The sequence below is a fragment of the Lycorma delicatula genome, chromosome 2 (assembly GCF_047948215.1).
Source record: "Lycorma delicatula isolate Av1 chromosome 2, ASM4794821v1, whole genome shotgun sequence".
Taxonomy (NCBI): domain Eukaryota; kingdom Metazoa; phylum Arthropoda; class Insecta; order Hemiptera; family Fulgoridae; genus Lycorma; species Lycorma delicatula.
In genome coordinates, this window is record NC_134456.1 from 216,312,968 (window position 1) to 216,336,231 (window position 23,264).

The 23,264-nt window shown below is 32.5% G+C and overlaps 1 protein-coding gene across 1 annotated transcript in view; it reads right to left on the reverse strand.

Annotated features, from left to right (window-relative positions):
• LOC142319650 (ankyrin repeat and BTB/POZ domain-containing protein 2) overlaps positions 1 to 23,264 on the reverse strand; it is a 165,689-nt gene that overhangs the window by 103,479 nt on the left and 38,946 nt on the right. The window contains exon 2 of the mRNA XM_075357190.1: positions 7,254 to 7,428. Coding sequence (XP_075213305.1) covers positions 7,254 to 7,381 — 128 coding nt within the window. The 5' untranslated portion in view covers positions 7,382 to 7,428. The remainder of the gene's footprint in view (positions 1 to 7,253; positions 7,429 to 23,264) is intronic.

The following is a 23,264-nucleotide window of genomic DNA, read 5'->3' on the forward strand; positions in this document are numbered from 1 at the left end:
TAATCATTTGAAGATAACCAAAACTTGAGGGTATTTTAATTGATTCATTACTGGAGTGATTAATGCTAAAAGCTCAAAAGAGTTCTCAATAATGAGAAAATAATAGAGAGATAAAAATATTTATTATTTTTATATCAGAATAGTTCTTTTTATACACAAAATGTAAAGGAGTTTCTAAAACAAGAAGTAGATAAGAAACACAATTTTCACACCTCACAGCAAACAATTTTCGCATCTATATGATGAACATTTTTTCAAAATTAATAACTGGTAATATATTATTAGATCCCTGTGAATTACTACTAGCATTACTGTTAATAACATTGACAGTACAGATATAATCTCATGTTTTTGATAATTAATGGTGCTTAATAAAAAAAGTAAACAAAAAACATAAGGGAACTTTATTAATTTAATACCATTCATATCGTATACCCTGTCTGAGATGATAAGATGGTAAATATAATTCCCACATAATTATGATTCAAATACTTATGAGTTCATAATTATGAAATAAGGATATTAGTAAAAAAAGTTCTGTATGCTAATTTTTACTTCGTAAAAGTAAATGTAGTATTGTGATTCCGAAAAATTTCTGTTTTCATATTTCAATGGAAATATCCATTTTGACCATCCCTGAATCCAATTTGACTAGTTTAGGCGTGACATCTGTACGAATTTATCTCGCATAACTCAAAAATGATTAGCTGTAGAATGTTGAAATTTTGAATTTAGGACTGTTGTAACGTCTAGTTGTGCACATCACCTTTTGATTGCAATTAACTGAACCAAAAGTGTCCAAAAAAGCCCAAAATAAAAAAAATTGGATTTTTTACTTTTTCTTAACTGCAGTAATAAGTCATCATTGAGAGCTTTTCAGTGATTATCATAAGTGATACTTATTTTCATTGGTTCCAGAGTTATAGCCAAATGAAATATTTTGATCTATAAGGGGACGGCACATCGGTTCGAATCAGACTTCATCTCCTTTTTTATTTTAATTTTTTTTAAATTAAATATATTGATTTATTAATAATTATTAACCTGTGATTATAAAAAAACTTTTACAATAAATAATTATTCAATAATAACAATAAAATAAAAAATATGAAAAAATCATAAGTTATTAGTGAAACATAATTTTATGCACTTTTAAAAATGTTATATGTAATTTAATAGGTATTATTACATAAGTGCACATGTAATAGACTGGTGAAACATCATCTGATTATTTAATATTAATTGAAAATTATATTATATTATTATTTAGAATCGTATTATTTTTGGTAAGAAATATTAATGATGTAAGTGAAAAAGAAAGTGTAACTGAAGTGCTACAAGGGATATATTTAATAAATTCGAATAATAGTCAATATAAGGAGAGCCCACTACGGTATACAATTAAAGGTTATGGGTATCCTAAATTTACTGATTTAAATGAATTGATTATGAATGAAGTGCAACACTCTGAATTATCACTAGACCTGAAGAGATTAGAATTTTAAAAAAACAAACTTATTTGTTGATGGTCAGGAAATATAATACGGTCACAGGTGATAAATCGATTTGGGTAATAATATTACATTCTATATTAATTGTAATTGTTATTATTGTATTTTATACCGAAATATTTACAGGAAAACACACCTGTGCCTGATAATCAACCCCACGTGTTTTATTTGGGGATGGGGGAGTTATGTTACAGTAAAATTTTGACACATTGCATTCTATAAGCCACATGTGCTTCATATCACTTAATATTTAGAAATATACCACCGTATGATGGAATGCAATGCAGCTGCATCCTATACGCAGTGTACAGAATTATTTAGTTTTGAATAGACACTGGTCGAGTAAAATTCTATGGCAGTATTCATTCGATGCAATTGATTATCCTATTTTATTTATCATTAACATATATGCAAAATGATGTTAAAAGTTAATTATTTACAGTTGTTAATGTATACCAAATGTAATAATGTTAATTGAATAAATAAAGTTCATGTTTTATTTATTAATTATTATTAACCTCTGATTGTAAAAAAAATTATTATAAATTAGAATTCAATAAGTTATTAATGAAATAAAATTTTATATATTTTCATTTCTAAAAAATGTGTATATGTAATTTAATAGTTGTACAAGGAAGTCATGTGGTGTCGACAACAGATTTTTTTAAATATGTAAATAATCCATATATCTCATAAAACTGCCTACATTTTTGTAACTCTCATCATTAAATCTTTCATGAAAATATACACAGAAAAAAAATGTTGATGTCAAAACTACATAAAGTTATTCACTGCAGGTACATAAAATATAGCATAAAACTCACTTTGGATCAGGACAACATTTTTCAGATCTTAGTCAGTTTTTTAACATCACTAAGAAATATCTTAAAAGATAATACTATTATTTATTTTTTGTAAGTAAAATGTATTTATAATTTATACTACAAAAAAAAATATATATATACATATATTTCAAATGCTCTAATTTTGATACTGTCATTAATTTCCGTAATCGCAAATAGATCTTTCTAACAGACATTACTTTACAATTTTTAAAATAATCACATTCATTCACTACACGCTCCTAATGCATAACATGTTTTCTCCTTAAAAATGACACATCTAGACGAATAATATATATTAATTCATGGCAAATAGTGTTGCCTATTGCCATGACCACAATCTTGCTTTTAGGACTGTCAGGTATAATAGCTTCATTCTCTATTGGCAAAGACAATCTTTTATTTCCACTACATGACATGAAATATTGTCGAGAAACTCTGACTTTAGAAACTATAGTTTACATCACACAACAGTAGAGTTTGTTGAATTTAAAAACTCTATAGTATAATTTGAATTTAGAAACTCTGAATTTTTTGCTAACAAAGAGCTTTGCTGAATAATAAGATAATACAGATGGCTGTTAAAGCAAGATTTGAGCGCCTGTTTTTGCCAAAAAATCAGCCTGTTCATTCCATATATGCCCACATGGGATGGAATCCACTGAAAAATAACTTTCCTACCTGCAACTTGTAGCTGTCTAATCGAGGTCTGTAAATTTAAGATCACTAAAGTGGATGAATGTTGGAAAGATGAGTTAGCCAGAATAAAAAAGAAAGAGTGCCTTACACCAAAGGCACATAATCATACAAAGAGTTGTCAGAGAGCAATATTGATCACAGCAACCTCCCCGTCAAATTTTGAATGGTATTTTCCAACTGAATGGTAAAATGAAAAGGGCTCACAGTACACTCCTCCAACACCAGTATTACTTTCCTGGTTGGAACATAAGCCATCAGTGTATAGCTTGTCCAAGTTGAATTGGCACAGATCTGATGAACAGCATAGCTATATATATCTTGCTGCCTAACGAGCACAGGTTTGCAATACTACTCGATTAATGACAATATGTATGTGGTACGACTACTGTTTATTCCAATCAATGAACAAATTCATGTAATATATTTATTAGTTACTTATTTAATCCTGAGTTTATATATTATTAAATTAATAATTTATTTCTTTATTAGATATTAAATTAGATATGTTACGCGATATTATGCAGACTTATCGGCTGTTACTGATTAGTGTTTAGGCCTAAATGTATTTATTTATAGTTTTAAAATTGTATAAGATATCCAAGCCAGGCACAAGATTGATGTCTACTGTTTATGCTGTGCTCTTTGTTCTGGGAGTGGTGAACAACTGTATGCTAGCCTAGGCAATGAGTCATACAGAAGAAAAATTTCTTCATTCAGGTTTATGTAAATAATAACCGAACAATGTGTCATTCTAAACATTGAAATGAAACATTAAATCTCTATTTATACAAACCGTTCCTGATTCATTCAGAAACTTACTTGTTTTTGTAAATGACTCCGTTCTAAATTATGCTGTATTTGCAGTTAAAAACTGTCCAGTTAAATGTGTGCATCCAAAGAGTATAAGGTTATCATCCGATTATAGTGTTCTTATGTCTCAATTCTTGAAAGTAGTTGACATTTTAAAAGTGATTTATTCATGTTAAATTATTAAATTTTTGTAAGCTTTATTCTTATTGTACTGAATTGATTTTATTATTTTGAATATTATGTCTAATTTACATGGATAAGGTATCCACACCACTAAATGAAAGAAATCATACACAACATTTTTAATTACATGGCAGGAGAAGCTGCAATTGGAATACTTGTTAGTGACCCCAAAAAAAGTTGTAGAACGTGTTGGTCTGCCACAGGAGTCTCAAAAAGAACAGTTCAATGAATTACTGGTGAAATAGCTTTGGAAAAAATATTCATTCTTCCTTGCAAAGAATGGAGTGCTCATATTTATACCCTACTCTTTAGGCCATTCATCACGCATATGAAAAAATTGGCAAAAACATCAAATTTTTAATTTGAAGCTAAGATTTTCACATAATATTATATATCACCATCAAAGCTTGTTGTCACATCCATTCTGAGATACCATCCTGAAATTATTTTTTACCTTTTAGTGTGTTTAATTTAAGAGTGGCGCTTTAAAATTTTTTTTATATAATTCTATTATCTACTTTTTAGTGCATTTAATATTAGAGTGGTTTTTAAAAAGTTTTTTAAAACTTTTTAATGGATAAGCGGAAGTGCTTCAAAATTCGATTGAAAGGTTCCTTACCATGAATCTCACATACATAGTCCAAGAGCGAGTTAATAATGTCAAACAGCTGTTAAAACATTTTCGGGTAGGTATTTGAGGCACCGTGAAATTTGTGTAACACTTCTTTTGTAATGTCTGAATACAAAATCGAAGACCTGGCTGAAGTGAGGCCTAGCCAATACTTGAATTTTTGACTCTGCAAAATTTTATTTACAAAAAAATCCTTGAGGCAATTTGAAATTTTAATACCTTCAAATTTAGTATTTAATAAAATAAAAAGTAAAAAAGCCAAACTATTTCGTCGGGTTTAAAATTTTTTCAGGCTGTTTTAAAATTGTATTTCATAAATAAATATTGAAAAAATATATTTCAGGCATACTGAGGTTTAGATAGAATAATATGTATACCCAGAAAAAATATTTTTAAAAGGGCAGGCTTTGGTTCCAACAATCAGGAAAATTTAATAAATACCTTGAGATGGTCACGTGTAAGGCAGAAAAAACCAACTCTTTAGGGAAACACATGGGGGTCAAAGGCTATGAAAAGTGACATCATATTGTATACCACTCCGGCTTGGTTTACAGCTTTTAACATTAAGAAGAATAAAATTAGACTAAACTACCTACCAACGAAGAATGAATTTGAAAATTTCATCATCTTGTAGAACTGTTTCTAAAGTCACTGCAGAGGTACTGGCGGGGGTACCACCCATTCACCTCCAGGCCCACAGAAGAAAGCGAGTCTACGAAGGCATGAACAAGGAAGATGATACCGGATTTGTTATATCAAGAATGGCAGGAAGAGTGGAACACAACCCGTATAAGTTCCTGGACTTGAAGGTTAATCCCCAGATTGAGACCATTGCTGGAGAGGAAACATGGGGAAGTGAGATACTTTATATCTCTGTTTCTCTCCGGCCACGGGAAATTCGGTGACTACCTGAATAGGTTTAGAAAGAGAGAATTCGCAAATGTCTGTATTGCGGAAATAAAGACTCGCCACAACGTACGATATTTGAATGTGTCAAATGGGAAGAACACGGAGAAAGAGCTCGAGTCTTGGATGCCACTCCAAATACAATAGCAGCATTTATGCTTAAAGGTCAACAACAATGGAGGATAATTGAGAACCTTGTCACCGAGATCCTAAAAACTAAAGAGACAGATCGTAAGGAATATGGATGAGACTTTAATGTTGAGATAGAAAAAAAAACCGATACCCGGCCGCTGGGTGGGGCCCGGGAACGACGTAGTCGGACCCGGTTTCCCCACCTGGCGGTTTGAGGTAGGCATAGAGGTAAAAACATAAAGTGTACAGACTGAGTCCCGCCCGCTGGGGAGGGACCCGGGAACGTCATAGTCGAGCCCGGTTCATTCCTCTCTGGTGGTTTGAGGCGGGCGAATCGAAGAATCAAAAGATCCAGACCGTCGAGCCGACCTGCCGTGCCGGACATATTGTCGGTAGGCGGGAAGGCTTGTTTGAGTCAATCTCTTGGGTTGAGATAAACTTGATTGCAGAGGGGGAAAAAAAGAAGGTTGAAGTGTGAAACCCACCGGCTTGGTCCAGTGGTGAGCGGATTTGAATACTAGATCGTGGATACCGGTGTTCTTTGGTGGTTGGGTTTCGATTAACCACACATTTCAGAAATGGTCGACTGAGTCTGTATAAGACTACACTTCACTTATACTCATACATATTATCCTCATTCACCCTCTGAAGTGATATCACGATGTTCCCGGAGGCTAAACAGGGGGAAAAAAGATTGAAGTGTGAGAGAGAGTATATCGGCGGCCAGCTGAGTTGAAGCGTGCTGCGATGCAATTGGTTCTCTACTGGTGGTGTGGCTGTGATTGGCTCTACTCGCAAGACCACGTAACTTAAAGCAAGCGTGCAGTAGTTAGAAAAAATTTTGGAGTACTTAAAAGATTCTCATTCGTAGTGAAACACGTGCAGTCGTAAAAGTGCTATTTTGTTTGTGTATATATTTACACATATATATTAATCATGGAAAGTGGAAAATTAGTCTGTGTTAACTGCACAAAAAGCGATGAAAAAATAATTAGTTTTTTCATCGGGTTACCTCTCATCGACTCAAAATGACGAAACGCGGAGCGTTTCGTCATTTCACCATCAAGTCCCGCCGCAGGTCGGCTAGTACTGCAGCACGAGGCACGAGGTCCGCTGACCATTCCCTTTAGTCGGCTTCCTTCTTAACTGCCTGTATTCATTTAAGTTTACTAATGAAATTTTGTAAGCTGGGATAACAGCGAACAAAGTTCATAGTGTTGCTTTAGTCATAGGGTTCAATAAAACAGCAATGGTTTTTAAAATGTTTCAACTTGAGTGTGGATACGACCAACACTTAGTATAAACGTAATATATACTGCTAATTTCATAGAGTGCTTAATATACCAACAATCTTACGATCGTTTCTAGGATATGAAAATGGGAAAATCTTAATGCTTTTAAAAGTATTTAAAAAAATTATTCCTAGTCAAATATTTATAAGCTAGAATCAAAATTTGTCAAACTAAAGCGATGCGTCGCTTTATAAGATTATCAGTCAAAAATATTAAACCTTATTTAACTAAGAAAAAACGAAGTTACCTTCTAGGTTTTGGTCTGACAATTTCATGGCTGCCTTCAATAGGACTGCGGTAATGATCAGGATCTCTAAATTCGGCCACTGGATGAGGGTGAGCCAACATCTGCTGTATCTGAGGACTTGTTGCCATCGCCCAGGTGCCGCCTCACATTATGCCACCTGTAGGTCTCGCATGACCTAAAATTAAAAAAAAAAAAGTTAACAAATTACAAAAAAAATATGGAAGTACAATCATATTACCAATATTTACATTTAATATAAATAAAAAATTTTCATTTTTACTACATAACTTATTTGTAAAGCGAGTAATGTGTAAACAGGAGAAAGGTTCTCCATCATATGAACACGTTAAAAAAGAACATAAAATAAAAATGGAAACTGGCAAAAATACTTATGCAATTCAGCGTGCTTAAGTAGTAGTTATTCCAATAAAATGTAGTTTAAAATCCACAAAATATAAACTCTCATCCAACAACAAAGGTTAACAAAATTATTCTGCACCTGAAATTATTTTTTTCCACAATCTACACACACACACACACACACACACACACACACACACACACACACACACACACACACACACACACACACACACACAGAGAGAGAGAGAGAGAGAGAGAGAGAGAGAGAGAGAGAGAGAGAGAGAGAGAGAGAGAGAGAGAGAGAGAGAGAGAGAGAGAGAGAGAGAGAGAGAGAGAGAGAGAGAGCGAGAGAGAGAGAGAATTGCTGGAAGGTTGGAAGGTGTTTGACTGATTCAGGGTAACAAAAAACCAAAAAGTTAACATCATAAATATCTTGCTTCAATTTTAGTATTCACTATTTTTCATTTTTTCCAATAAAATGTTATATTTTAGCGATGAATAGTAATAGTTTAAAAAAAATTGGTGTAAATTTACCAACAAAATCTTCGGCAAAATAAATAGGCTTGAAAATTTTACCTCTGAAAATTTCAAAATAACGTCCAGTAAAATTTAGTAAGCATGACCAGCTCTGTACATATTAGTTTCATTGAACTGTGTCTTTTTTAGATAACATTTTAAGCATTTCGTTGTGAAAAATGAACCAGATGATGTTAAATGATGCGTATAAATTTTCGGCTGTGTCCAAATTCGTTACCAGGGATTTAAAACAAAAGCACAGAATACGGAAGGGTGGATAGCCCCAGTCGTGAGGACCGGCATGCTTAGGTGTGCCAGTTTAACCCACCGGGTTGGTCTAGTGGTTAACGCGTCTTCCCAAATCAACTGATTTGGAAGTCGAGAGTTACAGCGTTCAAGTCCTAGTAAAGCCAGTTATTTTTACACGGATTTGAATACTAGATCGTGGATACCGGTGTTCTTTGGTGGTTGGGTTTCAATTAACCACACATCTCAGGAATGGTCGAACTGAGAATGTACAAGACTACACTTCATTTACACTCATACATATCATCCTCATTCATCCTCTGAAGAATTATCTAAACGGTAGTTACCGGAGGCTAAACAGGAAAAAGAAAAAAAAAAGAAAAGTTGTGCCGCTGGTTTGAATGAGCAGCTGGGGACTCCAGGGGTCCGTTAGGATGGATATATAATGCGTCAAAATAGAAGATTGAGGATTGTGAACCGAGACAGGTATTATTAGAGATAATAGAGAAAGATAATAATAAAGTAGGCCAGGTTGAGTGCAAATAAAATAAGATAACGGCGATAAAGTAAAAGACTAAGACCCGAGACAGGCACTACTAGAAGACAGAAATTGATGTATCAAAAAACCTGAGACAATCGGTGAAGAATTGACCGGACAGCGAAGGGGAGAAAGATGGGTCTCTGTGGAGCCATCGTTCGTCTGCACTTGGGCGGATGGGCGATGGTGATGAAGGACGGGGATTCTTGACCCCCTGAGTTCAAAGGCCCCGCCGGGTTGAGCTATGCTTAACTGCTAATCCGACCCCGGGCGGGGAGGAATAGTGAAATAGGGATTTTAGTCGGTAGGGTGCGGGCACACATAGGCTCTTATAAAAACATCTGGCTGAACCCATGCGAGTCCGACACTCTCCCACTTGTGGGGGGTACGTAAATGGTATTTCTCCGCAACACCGATAACAGAAAAAAAAAATTCGTTTTTGGTAGTATTTATTTATAGATATCTTGATACCGATACTTTGATTCTACATAAATGTGATGCCCGTCTGATCAATTTTTGAAATGGACACAGATAATACGTTTTAAGCAAAAAAAAATATGTAAAAAAACTAAAGTATTCGACATGATTATAAACAAATTAGATTTTTTTTACCGCTCAAATAAAAAGTTTTTCAGGAATTTAATGTTGAAATTTGCTATTTTAAAATAAAAATAGATAAATAATTACAAATATTTCAATATTTTGTGAAAATTACTCTAAAAAAAATATAGGAAAACGGAAATATTCCGATTTTATTAAAAAATAAATTATTTTTGAGAACTTAGTTTTGAAATTTTTGTACAAATAATCTTGATTTCGTGTAAAAGTAGAAGTAGGTATTTTTGGTTCTGGGTTAGCCGAGCTATTTTATTTTTTTTCATTTAAATGACCGTTGTGAAACAGTTTTTAGAATCAAAAAACGAATAAAGGATGCCTGCTTGCACCGATTTCACAACGCAATTAAGAAGCGTTATCATCTATCAAATTACTAGTTAAAAAAAAAAAAATGCAGTGCACAGAATGTTTTATTAAATATATTAAAATCTTTCACGACAGTGTATAAATCTAGGAAAACTTTCTCAGTTATCTTGTGTATTCTCAGGATGACTAATTATGAGATAAACTACATAAAAATGGCGGATAGTAACACAAGAAAAAGATAACGATTAAAAATATAATAACTCCGATTAAATTTGAACCTGGATTCTTGCAGCACCGATTTTCCAAATATATTAAGAATTAGCTAATATCCGGCACGCGTTGCAATGCCACTCAAAGAAAGAAAGAAAGTGTTTGTGTGTTAATTCTGTTTATTGAAGTGCTTTTCGGATACACAATAATTTTTGTTTTTTCGTCTGGTGCGTACACGAATAAATCAGCTTTCCGATGCGTGAGCAGGCCACATACAGCTATCCGTGTGAGAAGCATGGATTTTCCAAATTTAGCCCTCACACTTGTAGCGATTATCTCTGTGTTTTATTGATGGTTATTGCAAATGCGAGTCGTACCGGAAACTGCAAAAGTTTGAATTCGAATGGCATATCGGTCGGAATCAGTAGGATACGGTGTCAACAGTACGCCTTCTCCTTTAAATAGTCCATTTAAAATTGTAGCTCGATGATATTATTCATCATCTTTTTCACTGAAAGCTTGGTACGGTTGCAAAGTCGTGGTGGATTGCTGTTTCGGAGAAGAATGATAAGCACACCAATTTTCAATGTTAAAACGTGCGGCAGCATGCCTGGCAAATCCACTGAATTCAAGAATTCAATTGGATAATTGGCAACTTCGTCTTGATTAATTATACAGTATCGATAGACTTATGTTGTCGCTTCGCCTGGTATTTCGTTTTGAATGCTGCAATTAATGGCTTGACATGATTATTTTTGATTGCTAATATAGCACGTGCACTAAGCCACTGATGATTTTTGTATTTATGTGCTATATTTTGGAAAACTTTGTGAATCAATTAGTCTGTGGTTGCTGTGATTTTATAGAAGTTTGTTGGCAATGCGATACGTTTTGTCGATTTATCGATTGTCATTTTCCCATTCCCAACATCAAACAATTGTTTTGCGAAACGTTCAGCGGATACGTCATGTTGTAGTTGTATACGCATATTGGTCTTCAAAGTCAATATTTATACGTGTCGCCATATCATGATTTGAGACATGCATTAAGTTCATCAGTGAGTGTGTTGAACGTACGTGGTATAACTGGTACAGTTTGTCGAAAATCACCAAACAATAAAATAAGTGCGCCACCGAGGAGCTGTTCATTTCTTTTCAAATCTTTTAGTGTTCGATGAGCGCTTCTAATGCTTTTTTTATGGCCATAGTACATTCGTCCTGTAAAATGAGTAAACATGATTTAAGTAATTTACCTATTCCAGAATTTTTGTTGATATTGCATGTTAGTGTTTCAATGATTTGCATGATTAACAGAATTTCAGTGCTGAAGCGTTGTTCGGCCATCATCCAAAATAGTTTCCGCAATTCCAGATGATGCGATTGCCAGTGCAATATTTTTTCGTGATCGTATGGTTGCCAAGATAAGTGAAATGGGAAAGTTTTGCCTGTTCCTCCGATCGCATCTAGGAAATACAATCCGCCTTTGGCTTGTAATTTTATGCATAATTCTGTCATACGCTACGCGTGTTCTGGAACAAATTTCAGAACATTCGTTTGAACAAATGTGCCCCATTCGTCGACACCGAAGTGTGTTTTTTTTGCACATCATAATCTTGTTTACAGATCGATTTGGCGCAGCCATTTCCAATTTTACCAGTATTTTGTTAGCGATTGCCAAACATATATCCTCAATCGAAACCAATGCCTCATTATATAAGTTTGGTGTGAACTGAGTGTCCGGATTTTGAGTCGTTGCACGCAAACTATGTAGAATGTCTTCACTCACGTAGTCTTTGTATTTTTCCCAAAGATATTTTGGATCGGATGGGAAACACATTGTCAATATGACTGCAAATAATGTGCGTATTTGCTGTGGTTGAGTTGTTTTCGATGCATCATCGATTGAATTGTCCCAATGTGCATCGTTTTCAAGAAGATTTAATTTTTGGCAAGCTTCACGATAAGTTGCGCATACTTGACCGTTTACTGTTCTCAATTCTTGGAAGGAAGTCGGTCCACGTAGGATTGCTTGTGAATGTAATAAACAAATTTGGGCGGCCGTATGCGCTAATATACATTATTGCATCTTGTGCGTGTTGGATGTGCCGTGGACTACCTGTAAATGTGGCCAGTAGTATGACCATTTTTCCCAACTCAGTGGGATTCACATTGCCATCATTAACAACTGCATCACGTAAATGAATGTATTCTTCGAAACGCAACTTGATTTGATTTAATCGAATGTAGAGGAGTCGTTCGGTTTCGATTTTCGCATACATATCGACAATATATTGATGGAACACTTGACTACATTTCAAGATATGATTTTCAGCGTTTTCATGAATCATTAATCGATATTAATAGTAATTTACGGCACCGACTTTCTTATTCGTTTCCTCATCTGTTTGTGGATTTCTCAATTTGATGTTGAAATGATATCCATCTTTTTGCCAAAATAAAATCGGATATTGCAATCCGTCGTATGAGCGATGAGTTTCTGAGACTCGCTGAACATCACCATTTCTGTGATGAAGAATTATATCACGCGAATTAAATTTTTCGCCAGATGTAACGATCGCCACTTCATCAATTGATGGTGCAGCTTCCGTGTTGGCCGACAGGTGATTTATCTGCTCAACTGTATTTTGATAACTATAACTTTGTAGTTATCAGCTACCATTTGTTCAAGGGCAGTTCTGAAGAAGAATTAATTAGCTGTGTTGATCAAATAAAGTTTGTAATGCAGTGAAAATTTGTATCGTTTAATGGCCGTATTGATTGTTCATCTGTGTTTCCCAAGAAATAAATTTGAAGAAATTTGTAATCCGCGTTCGACAGTGGTAGTAGTGATCCTGCACTATGATAAATTTGCCCATGCACTTTGAATGTTTCATGTAATTCTCGCGCACGTTATTTGATGCACCGAACGATGTCATTTGGAAACACGAATTGTACTTGCGTATGTCTGCCAAAACGTGTTTTGATTGGCTTGTGTCACCTGATACCAACGTTGATAATGGTTCGTTCTGAATGAAATTCTGACAATTTCTCTTTTCCACCTGCGCAGCACATTCCTGGTGTTTCACTCTTAAATTTGAGGGCACTGCAATAGACGCATAATTTATCCATTTTTCCGGTAACCACACTTGGATGAAGACTGTAATCAGAATAATTAGCATCGTAATGGAATGCACCAAGATTTAAATCAGCGTGCAGTGTTCGTCTGGATCGAAAAGTGCGTACTCGAACGGTTTCTAGTCTTGCTTTCCGTTGCTCGTCTGTTTCAGACGAACGGGCTTGAGCAGTGCGTACTCGAACGGTTTTCAGTCTTGCTTTTCGTTGCTCGTCTGTTTGTGAAGCTCGTAATGCCTTTTCTATTGTGCTTGAGGTGTAGTAGATCGACCAACCTCTTTTCGTTTGGGTGGCATAATTGATTTGACAGCGAAAGTAATGTTTTTTGACGACTACAACCGTACACAAATTTGTTAAATACTTTTTATTTTTTACACTTCTTAATCACTAAATATGTTTTTCACTTTTTAGTATCTTTGATCTTGTGATTCATATATATAACATTGTTGCATTTATTAACATTCGTAGTAAACTCATGTAAAGTCTTTGAAGGATGGAACAAAACTGATCCAAAATAGGGCATTAGACATATTTAAATAATAAGAGTAATAAAAAAGTGAGACCTTTTATTTCAATATTAAAAAGTTCTCCTTCAATAAAAATTTAAAGTTCCTCCTTTTAATAAAAAAGAAACAAATGAAACCTGAATCACAAATGACACTTTTTCACAGTCCTTTTTCTGACCACTTAATTCACAAATTTCTTAATATTTTTTAATTTTTTTTACACTTTATTCACTACTGCACTTTCACAGTCCTTTTCCTGACCACTTAAAGAAAAGTGTCAGAGCTTAGATACTTTTGCCTGCAAGATCTTCAGGTTTTTTTCTTTTGGCTTAAACACTTTGTTGCTTGCGAGATCTTCCGAACGAAATTAAAAAAAAATGTACATTTTGTAACATGTATCTTGTCCGCACGGGTAATCTTTTATTTATCTATCTATCTATATATATATATATATACATAAAAAGAAAGTCTGTTTGTATATTTTTTTTGTTTGTTTCGTAAATATCCAAATCGAACCAAAAATGCAATCTTTCAAAATACCTCGGACCCCTGCAAAATCTAGCGGGTCCATTTTTTGCAAAAATATTTCTTTTCACGTAATTAATATGTATTCTGAATATGAGCCAAATCCGATCATAAATACAATTTTTTTAAATATCTCGATCCCAGCGCCACCTAGTGGGTCCAAACTAATTCAGAAACCTTCACGGGCTTGCGCACAACTCACCAATGTTTTACCGCAATCGGATGAGTGGTATAAGAACGCGTACGGGACAAACAGACAAACATATATATAAGATAGATCGTAAAGGTAATCCAGAAAATAAAGGATTTAAAAATTAAACGTATATGTATTTATACGGAGAATTTCATCTGGAATATTTTTACAAAAAAACTGGATTGCGAGATGGAAATGCCACAAACAAATATAAATCATTTAAAACGTTACACTCTGATACTATTGACATCTATGTAAAGAACTCATGATACGTATCACAGAGGCGCCGACCAGTTTTTAAAATATAAAATTAGTTGATATATATTAACGTCGGTATTAAATTCAAATAAGTTGAAAGATGAATACGGTCTTCTGATTGGGTAATGGGTTAGCACATTAGATGAGCTGAGGTATTTTGTTATTAAAAACTAAAAAAGAGAGAGTATGAGGAAGAAGGTAGTGAAGCAGGTCTTTTCAAAACTAGTGATTAAGAACCTGTTATAGTGAAGTAATAGTTAATGAAATTATTGTAGAAAGAAAACACAGAATTATCTTTTTTTGAGAAAAAAAAAGAAAATAATATTATCACATTATTAAATATAAACCAGATTTTTTACTCTTAATTATTTTTTATGCTATAATTACAATAGTTTAAAAAATAGAAGGTCAGATTCTCACAACCGTATTATACAGATAGCACGTTTGTAATTGAAGCTTTTTAATCAATAAAATGTTTGCCCGCTTACAAAATATTTTTTATAGCCATCTGGCGACCAATGAAAGGTTAAAATACTTTTAATATTATAACATGGAAGATTTATACATTTTAGCCGTATCAGAAAGCTAACGAATCAAAGAAACAAGAGATGAGAATCAGAAATAATCCAGGTAATTACTTTTAATTTGATTACAAATGCCCGATTTTACCCCTGCACCGATACCATTAATTCCATGAAAAAGAGCAAGAAATTTGAGTACAGTTAAAGTCAAAATTCAATAAATTGAAACAAAAACTGAACATGTCAGTTTAAATTTACATTTAATGAATAGTAGCCCTTTTTTAAGCTAATAAAAGAATAAAAATGAGAAAATAGGTAGAGAATAGTAGAGAAGTAATCAAATTTATAGGTCGAGTAATGGAGTTCAAAACTTCATAATCACATAAAACTAACAGAAAGGATTTGGACGGATACTGTTACCAGGATCTGTTAAAACTTCAGTTTTTGGTACTTGTATGCGTTGTCGTAATTTTTTATATATATTTTATAAAATTTTATTTTATATTAGATATAAATAAATATATATTTATTATATATTAGAAATAAATAAGCATATTAACGTATCTATCCATGCAGTACATACTATTATTAACACGTATCTTTTTGTTTAGAAAAAAGACAATTAAGGGAACTAAATTAATCGAACAAATTCAAAAATTGGATGCGATAAAATAACTGATGTATATTTTATAATTCCCTTTATACCGGTTGATGAGTGACAAATAATATGAGAATTATATAAATATGAGAGAGAGAAAGAAAGAAAAAGAAGGAGAATATATTTTTAATAAGAGCAAGCGATGTATGTACATGGAGATAATTTGCAAAGTGGGTAGATAAGCCTCCAATAACATGAAAAGAAAAAAAAATTAAATATGAACTAGATGAAAGGAAACAAATTACTAAACCAAATTTCTTTGTATAATAGCAGGTGTATCTTATTTAATAATTTTGAATAAAAACCTGTTAACACAAACAGCCCGAGTAGAATATTATATTTATTAAGTATAATACATTTTTACGGCTTTACAAATTAATCAAATCTTACAAAACTTTGTTGTGAAATTCTACCAAGTCCCAAACTCACGAATAACATAAAATTTATGTAAAGTGTTTTTTATTTAACAACTAAAATCTTGAGAAAAATCCCACAAACAATTTTTTTTTCTTTGTTGAATCAACATTGCATACAACCGCCTGGTAAAAAATTATATAAAATATTTTTGTATTATTTAAAATAAACTTTAAAATGTGATAAAAGCGCCACAATAAATGCTATTCACAATTTATAAACAACACAAAAAAGTGGTTTGATAAAAGGAGTTTAAACAATGTAGTGTAAAAAACAGTGAATAGTTTAGTTATACCTATATTTTCCATTGAGAAAACTGTTTCTTAGTTAATTCTTCAAAAATAAACTACAGTAGAAGTCCGATAATCCGGCACGTTCGGTACCGGACTACCGAAACTTCCGGTCTATCGGGCGGTAATTATAAGAACAATTAGGTTAATAATTCAACTACAAATACAGTATGCAAATACATACAACAAAGTTTATTTTACATTTCATATAATGTATGTACACGTACTCTAAAACATATTTCACTTAGATTTAAAAAAGTCACGAATGTCTTTTTGTTTTCTTGACTTTTGGCGTTTAGTATAAAATTTATTTCTAATGATATGGAAATCAATAATTTCTGAAGCACTGTAGCTAGTACTAGCCTCAGCAAAAGAGATAAAATTATTTAGTGATTCTGCAGCTTCTGCCCAGCTGATTTTTGCCTTTTCTTCCGTTTCGGCATCTGAGTCACTTTCTAAATCTTGGCCGAATTTCTTTGCCTTTTCAACAATCATTGGCCCTGTTACCGGCTTTCCTTCAGAACGTACTGCACTAAACCATTTGAACAATACACTATCTAGCTGTTCCAGTTTTGGTTTTTTTTAATGTTTGTCTAGAAGCCAATTTTTCAGTTGTTACCGATCGAGAAGCAAACTTCATTAGTTCATCTTTTTGTTTTTTAATGTCATAAATAGTTGATGAGCCAATATTAAACTCATTCATTAAAACATTTCTATTCTCGCCTTTTTCTAGCCGTTTCTGATTGAGTCAGTGTTACGTGTTTTCGTTTCTCTCCTTTTGAACTCGAAGGCTTAGGTTTTGAAAACATGGTCACTGTACAGTTAGAATGAAACTCACTTTTTTTATAAACGGTTTCAAAAGTTACGTTTACTGCGATGTGAAAGGACACAAAACAACAACGCACAAAAAAAATGGCGACGACGCTTCGTGATTAATTAACGTTGCTGCACTGCACCTGAATTTGTTGTGACAGCTGAGACTAGCCGGCCGCTAATTGTTTCCGAACAATACCGAGCGCTTCCGGATGATCCCGAACTACCCCGAAAAGTTCCGAATAGCTCTCGAGCGTTTTTATTTGTTATAAAGACACACTTTTGGAGAAAACCAAAATTTTTACAATTTTCCGGAGCGATGCCGGACTATCGGGCATTCCGGACTGTTGGATGCCGGACTAATGGACTTCTACTGTATTTCAATTCTACAATTGAAGGTGCAGGAGAGCCTGCATCTCCTTTTGTACAACTTGTTCAGTACAACACTACAGTATCAACCACATAAAAGGTTTTCTATTATTCAATTTTATTCTAATAATTTCCAGCAACTCTTCCTATATTCACATTAAAAAGCTTCCCTGCAAATCCATTCCCTTAACAGCAATGACTCTCAATTCTGCTCCCAATTTTACTTAATCTTTCAGTTACAAACAAAAAAATGAAAAAAAAAAAATGCTAGTGCAAAAAAATGTTGTACCTGCATTTGCGATTATGCACAGAGTTCAAGTTAATGTTTTTAGTTTAGTTTTTATTTTACTTCAAAAAGTTTGTAATCGGGTGAATTTTATATTAATTTTTTTTCTAATTAAATTTGGATTTAAACTAGGATTAGATAACCTGTTATTCAAAAAGGAGTCAAGAAAAACAAAAAATGACTGCCTTTAAAACTATAATACATCGTAATAGTTCTTCTATTAAAGTTAAATTTTCTACAATAAAGCCTTCTACATAAATTCATTTGTAATTTAAAGACTGCATTTATACAAAACTCTACTTCCCTCCAAGAATCACACCCCTGATAATCAGCAATACATCAGTGAAACACAAACTGTTTAGAACGGGGAAAAAGGAATCGAATAAATCAATCCAAAACAATACAATTCCTAGTAAATCTTCTTTAATGAGAAACTTTAACTGCGATATCACCATTTTCTACGACTATTTTACTAACCTTTAAATGGTGTTTAATTAGATATTCTCTTCGATCTTGCAAGCTGCTATATTATTGCAAACCACAGGCAGAGAGATATGGAGTAATCATCTCCAAACCTTAAGCTACCTATCATACAAGTATTAGCAGATACATCGATAACTGCAATTTAGTTACTCACGGCAAACTCAGTTACTCTTATCTCATGGAACATCTAACTTGAAAATAATTTTTGAAAACTTCATTTTTTGTTTTAATCCATTACTTCCTTTACAACAATGATTTTACTGAAATTTTAATGCGTAAAAAACGAGCAAATATTAAAATTAACCAAAAAGCAGTTACCCACTTCCCACAAAAAGTGATCACTTGAATGGATGGATTCATTTAAAAAATAATAAAAGTAGACAGTCAGCTACTTCTATAAAGCAGAGTGTAATTCATTTTCCTAATTAATAAAAAACAGGAAATAATTATATTTAGTTACTGTATTCATCAGTATCTAAATACAAAACTTGTAGTTTAGTTTTACTTACTACGGATATAACTGAAAAAATATATAAACACTACGTGTGCAATAAAGTATCGGTTGTTTTCAATAGCTGTATGAATAGATAAGTTACTAACCTGGATACCTAATTGACCGGATTCATTACATCATTTTCTATCAAAATATTTGAAAATTTACATAACATTCTCAACAATTGGTTGCATTTTATCTTGACATAAATTTTTCAGAAATTTTTGCTCGGATTACCATTTCATTTTCATTTTTATAAATACAGGAACAATATCATAACTCGATGGAGAACAGTTACTAATATATCTTGTAGTAATATGATATCGATTTCCTCGGGATTATCGCTCACAAAACTACTCCCGATTTAACATCGATAGGATATAATATTAAAATAACCAGTTAAAACAGTTTTTCTGACAACGCTGCTTTAAGATAATAATTCAAGATAATAATTCTTTAAGATATTGAATTCAAGACTGGTATAGTCTGATGTAAAAGGCTTTACCTGAATAATTATCAAGAACATTCTTGTATTTTACACTAGAATAGAAACAGAAGTAGGTCAGTAATATATAAAACAAACATAAGGAAATCAACAATCGGTAATAAAATTATAGCTAAAATTCTTAAAAGTTTTAAATCCACAATCGTTATACCCTTTACTTATATAATTAATTATAGTCAAAAGACTGATTAACTTTCAGATTTTTTGAAAATGGCAATCGGATCCCGATTAAAAAAAATCGAAAACAGATCAGTAATTATCAATCTTCATTGTTGTTGTTGATATGTCTTAATTAGTTGAAGAGTATGTTAAAAAGTATTCAGTGAAGGGAAGAGTACTAAAGATTTTATGGTTATTTTTACCGTTTTTATTAATGATAATCTTAAAAAAAATTACTCGAGCATTATTTGCTGATATTAAACAAATTTTATACTGCGAACCGTAAAATTTTACTAAAGCTTTTGTGAAGTGCTGACATAAGAAATCCCTCATTTTGGTTTAAGCGTTACTTATTGGGAAGAAACCGGAAAGTGCATTTAGAATTATCGATCAGTGAAAAAATCCACTGCTGTGGAGTCTCATAGGGCAATTTTTTATATATTAAGGGCAGTTTTATTTCTTCTAATATTAATAATTTGCGCATGGGAAAAGTTTGAGGGTTATCTTACAGCTCTTGCTGATGATACCTTTTGTTACGAAGCAACTCCTCAAATGAACTACTACGCGTGAACTAGATAAGATGAGGCATCAGTTTAAACTGTAGATGCTAGTAGTAAAATAAAATTTATAATTTATAGTATAAGAAAAATATTACAAACTTGACTTCAAACTTAGGTGCAGAAATTGTATTGAAAAAAAAATCCAGTTTGCTAGAGATTATATTATGATAATGACAGAAATAATAACAGTAAATGAAGTATTTAGGATAATGACTGATCAAAGATACTCATGAACAGATCATATGGGTGAAGCTTAATGTCTAGACGTGTAGGAACTTACATGCACTAATATGAGACTGTATGTTGAAAGAAGTATATTTATTAAACCTTTAATTGTTGTTAAAAAAGGAATCGTTCATTTAGAATTTAAAAAAGCCACGACTGGGGCATATATCTATCTATCTCCCTTGTTAACTAATCATAACATCCTACCACTGAAGATATTTATTTTTTCAAAATATAAAAATATTTTATATTCAGAACAAAAATATTAATGATTGTAATGTTAACAAAAAGTAAATATATTAATGTTCATAGAAAAAATATAAACTTGGAACAAATCAGAACAACAATGTAAACTTAGAACAAACCGTAGAAAGAATTTAAATGTTTAATATACCGAACACCTATTTTGTTTCAAAAGGTACATTACAGATTACCAGTGCACTTAAAGAAAGTAAAGGATGTTTAACTATTTTGTAAGGAACTTGAAAGAATAGTTATTTGGATTTATCAATTAACGCAATTTTTTAGAAGAGTAAGTAAGTTTATAATCAGTTTATTATAATTTACATTGCTGTATTAAAACAATATTGAATGTTAATTTCTCAAACAGGGTACCGCTGATATGTTAAATGAATAAATAACAATTAACGTAATCCACCTTACCAGCACGTTGATATGTACTGTAGATCTTTCGGCCTAACCAGAAGCCACCATCAGGAGTTAAAATTAATATATTTAAAGTCAATAGTTTAAAAAAAATAATATACAGGTATACTAGTAGGACCGGAACAGTCATGACTGTTTAATTTTAACAATAATTTTTTAAACTTTTGTCTTTAAATATATTAATTTTAACTTCTGACGATGGCTTCCGGGTAGGCAGAAAGATTTAGAGTACATATCAACGTACTGGTAAGGTGGATTACATTAAAGGTTAATTTATTAACATTGCAAGTATTTTCTCTTTTTGAATACTGTACTGAAATTTTTAAGGTGTTATATAAAGGGTAAACTTGATGGTTTTATAAGTTATATGACCTGAAAAGTCGAATAAGTCCCAAAATTGTATCTTATAGTTTCCATGATATCCAGTATATACAGAAAAATTGGTGCAGAAAAACATGTTTTTTTAGGTTTCAAATACAATAACTTTGTTAAATGACTAATAAATGAGTAATTTTATTATCAAAACTTATGTAAAGAATTTAATTCTTAGAAAATGTTGTAATAAAATCTATGAAAACCAAAAAAGGATCAACTTTTATTATTAAAACAGTACAGAACAAACTTAAAAGAGAAATGTTATGAATTTGTAAAAATTTAACAGTTGTTTTCAATACAATAAATTTACACTTCATTTTTTTGGCTTGATATCGCCACATAAACCTGAAGCTTATGCGTAGGATATGGAAATGTAATTTTGTAAAATGCCATGCCTGACCGGGATTCAAACTCGGGACCTCTGGATGAAAGAGTGATATGCTACCACTCTGCCACAGAGATCAGCAGAGACCTTTGAAAAATTTAAATGCTTTAAAAAAAAAAATACTCACTATGATTTGTATTGTATTAATTTACAAAAAATATTTGAAAATTCCACCATTTATATTGATGCACTTATAAACTCATTTCCTTATATTTTCTGTCACCAACCTAGGTTTTTCCTGAATAATTATCTACAACATTCTTGTTCTTTTGTACCTGATATCTTTGCTTTCCTTGATGAGGGCCGCAGCATTGAGAATATAAGTCATCAGTCATCACCTGAGTCTACGTTTTTCTTGTATACCTTGCATTTCATCCAGCAATCTAGGTAATAAACAGTAATCTAAGGGAGTAAGATCCAGCGACCTGGTTGGCCAATTTACCAGTCCTCTACGTTCTATCCATTTACCAGTAAATGTTTTATCTAAGAATTGTCTTTCTTCATTTGTGACACGTGCTGGTGCTCCATCAAGTTGATAGTACGTTCCAATTTGTTTTGCTAATGAGAAATTTTCAATCGTTGTAAGAAATTCACGTTTTAAAAATTCCAGACAATTTTCCCCCTTGACATTAGTATTATGTTCTAGTTTGGTCATTAGTATAGTGACCATATTGTTCTAGTATATAGTCTGAAAGGGCCTATTCACTGGTTGTTCATCATGCCACACCAAATGTTTACTGAAAATCATTGCTGGAAATTTGATTCGACTACAGCATGTGGATTTTCTTCAGACATGAATTCCGTTGTTTTTATGACACTACAGGTAAAAGTGGCTTTGTCCGAAAATAGTACGAAAGCAATTAAGTGGTAATTATTGTAAATCCATTGACAAAACTGCAGTAATCTGGCATGGTCATCAACCTGGAGGTGTTAAAACATTCTGAAAATGATAAAACTGCAATCCATGAATATGTAATGTCCTTCATATTGTATTATGTAGAATGTTAAGTCGTGTAGAAATTCTTCACATGCTCGTTGTAGGTCTAGGCTGTGCCACCTGAAGAATGTTCTTCCTTTCATCACCATATCCAGTTGATGTTCAGATGAAACATGAGCGCCTAGAAGTGTAACAATCTCATAAAATTTATTAAATATTCTGCAAGATACTTTACGGTTTTATACTAAAAACAACTGATTTTCATTTTTACAAATTCATTAAATTTTTCTCAAGTTTTATTACTAATAATAAAAGTTGATTTTTTTTTGTTTTGCTAATTTATGTTTTTGTTTTTGACTTTTTTTTTAAATTTACGCATTTATTTATCATTTAACAATGTTTCAAACCTAAAAAAAAAGTGGTTTTGTCACCAAATTTTTTTTTTTACATTGGATATGAAAATTA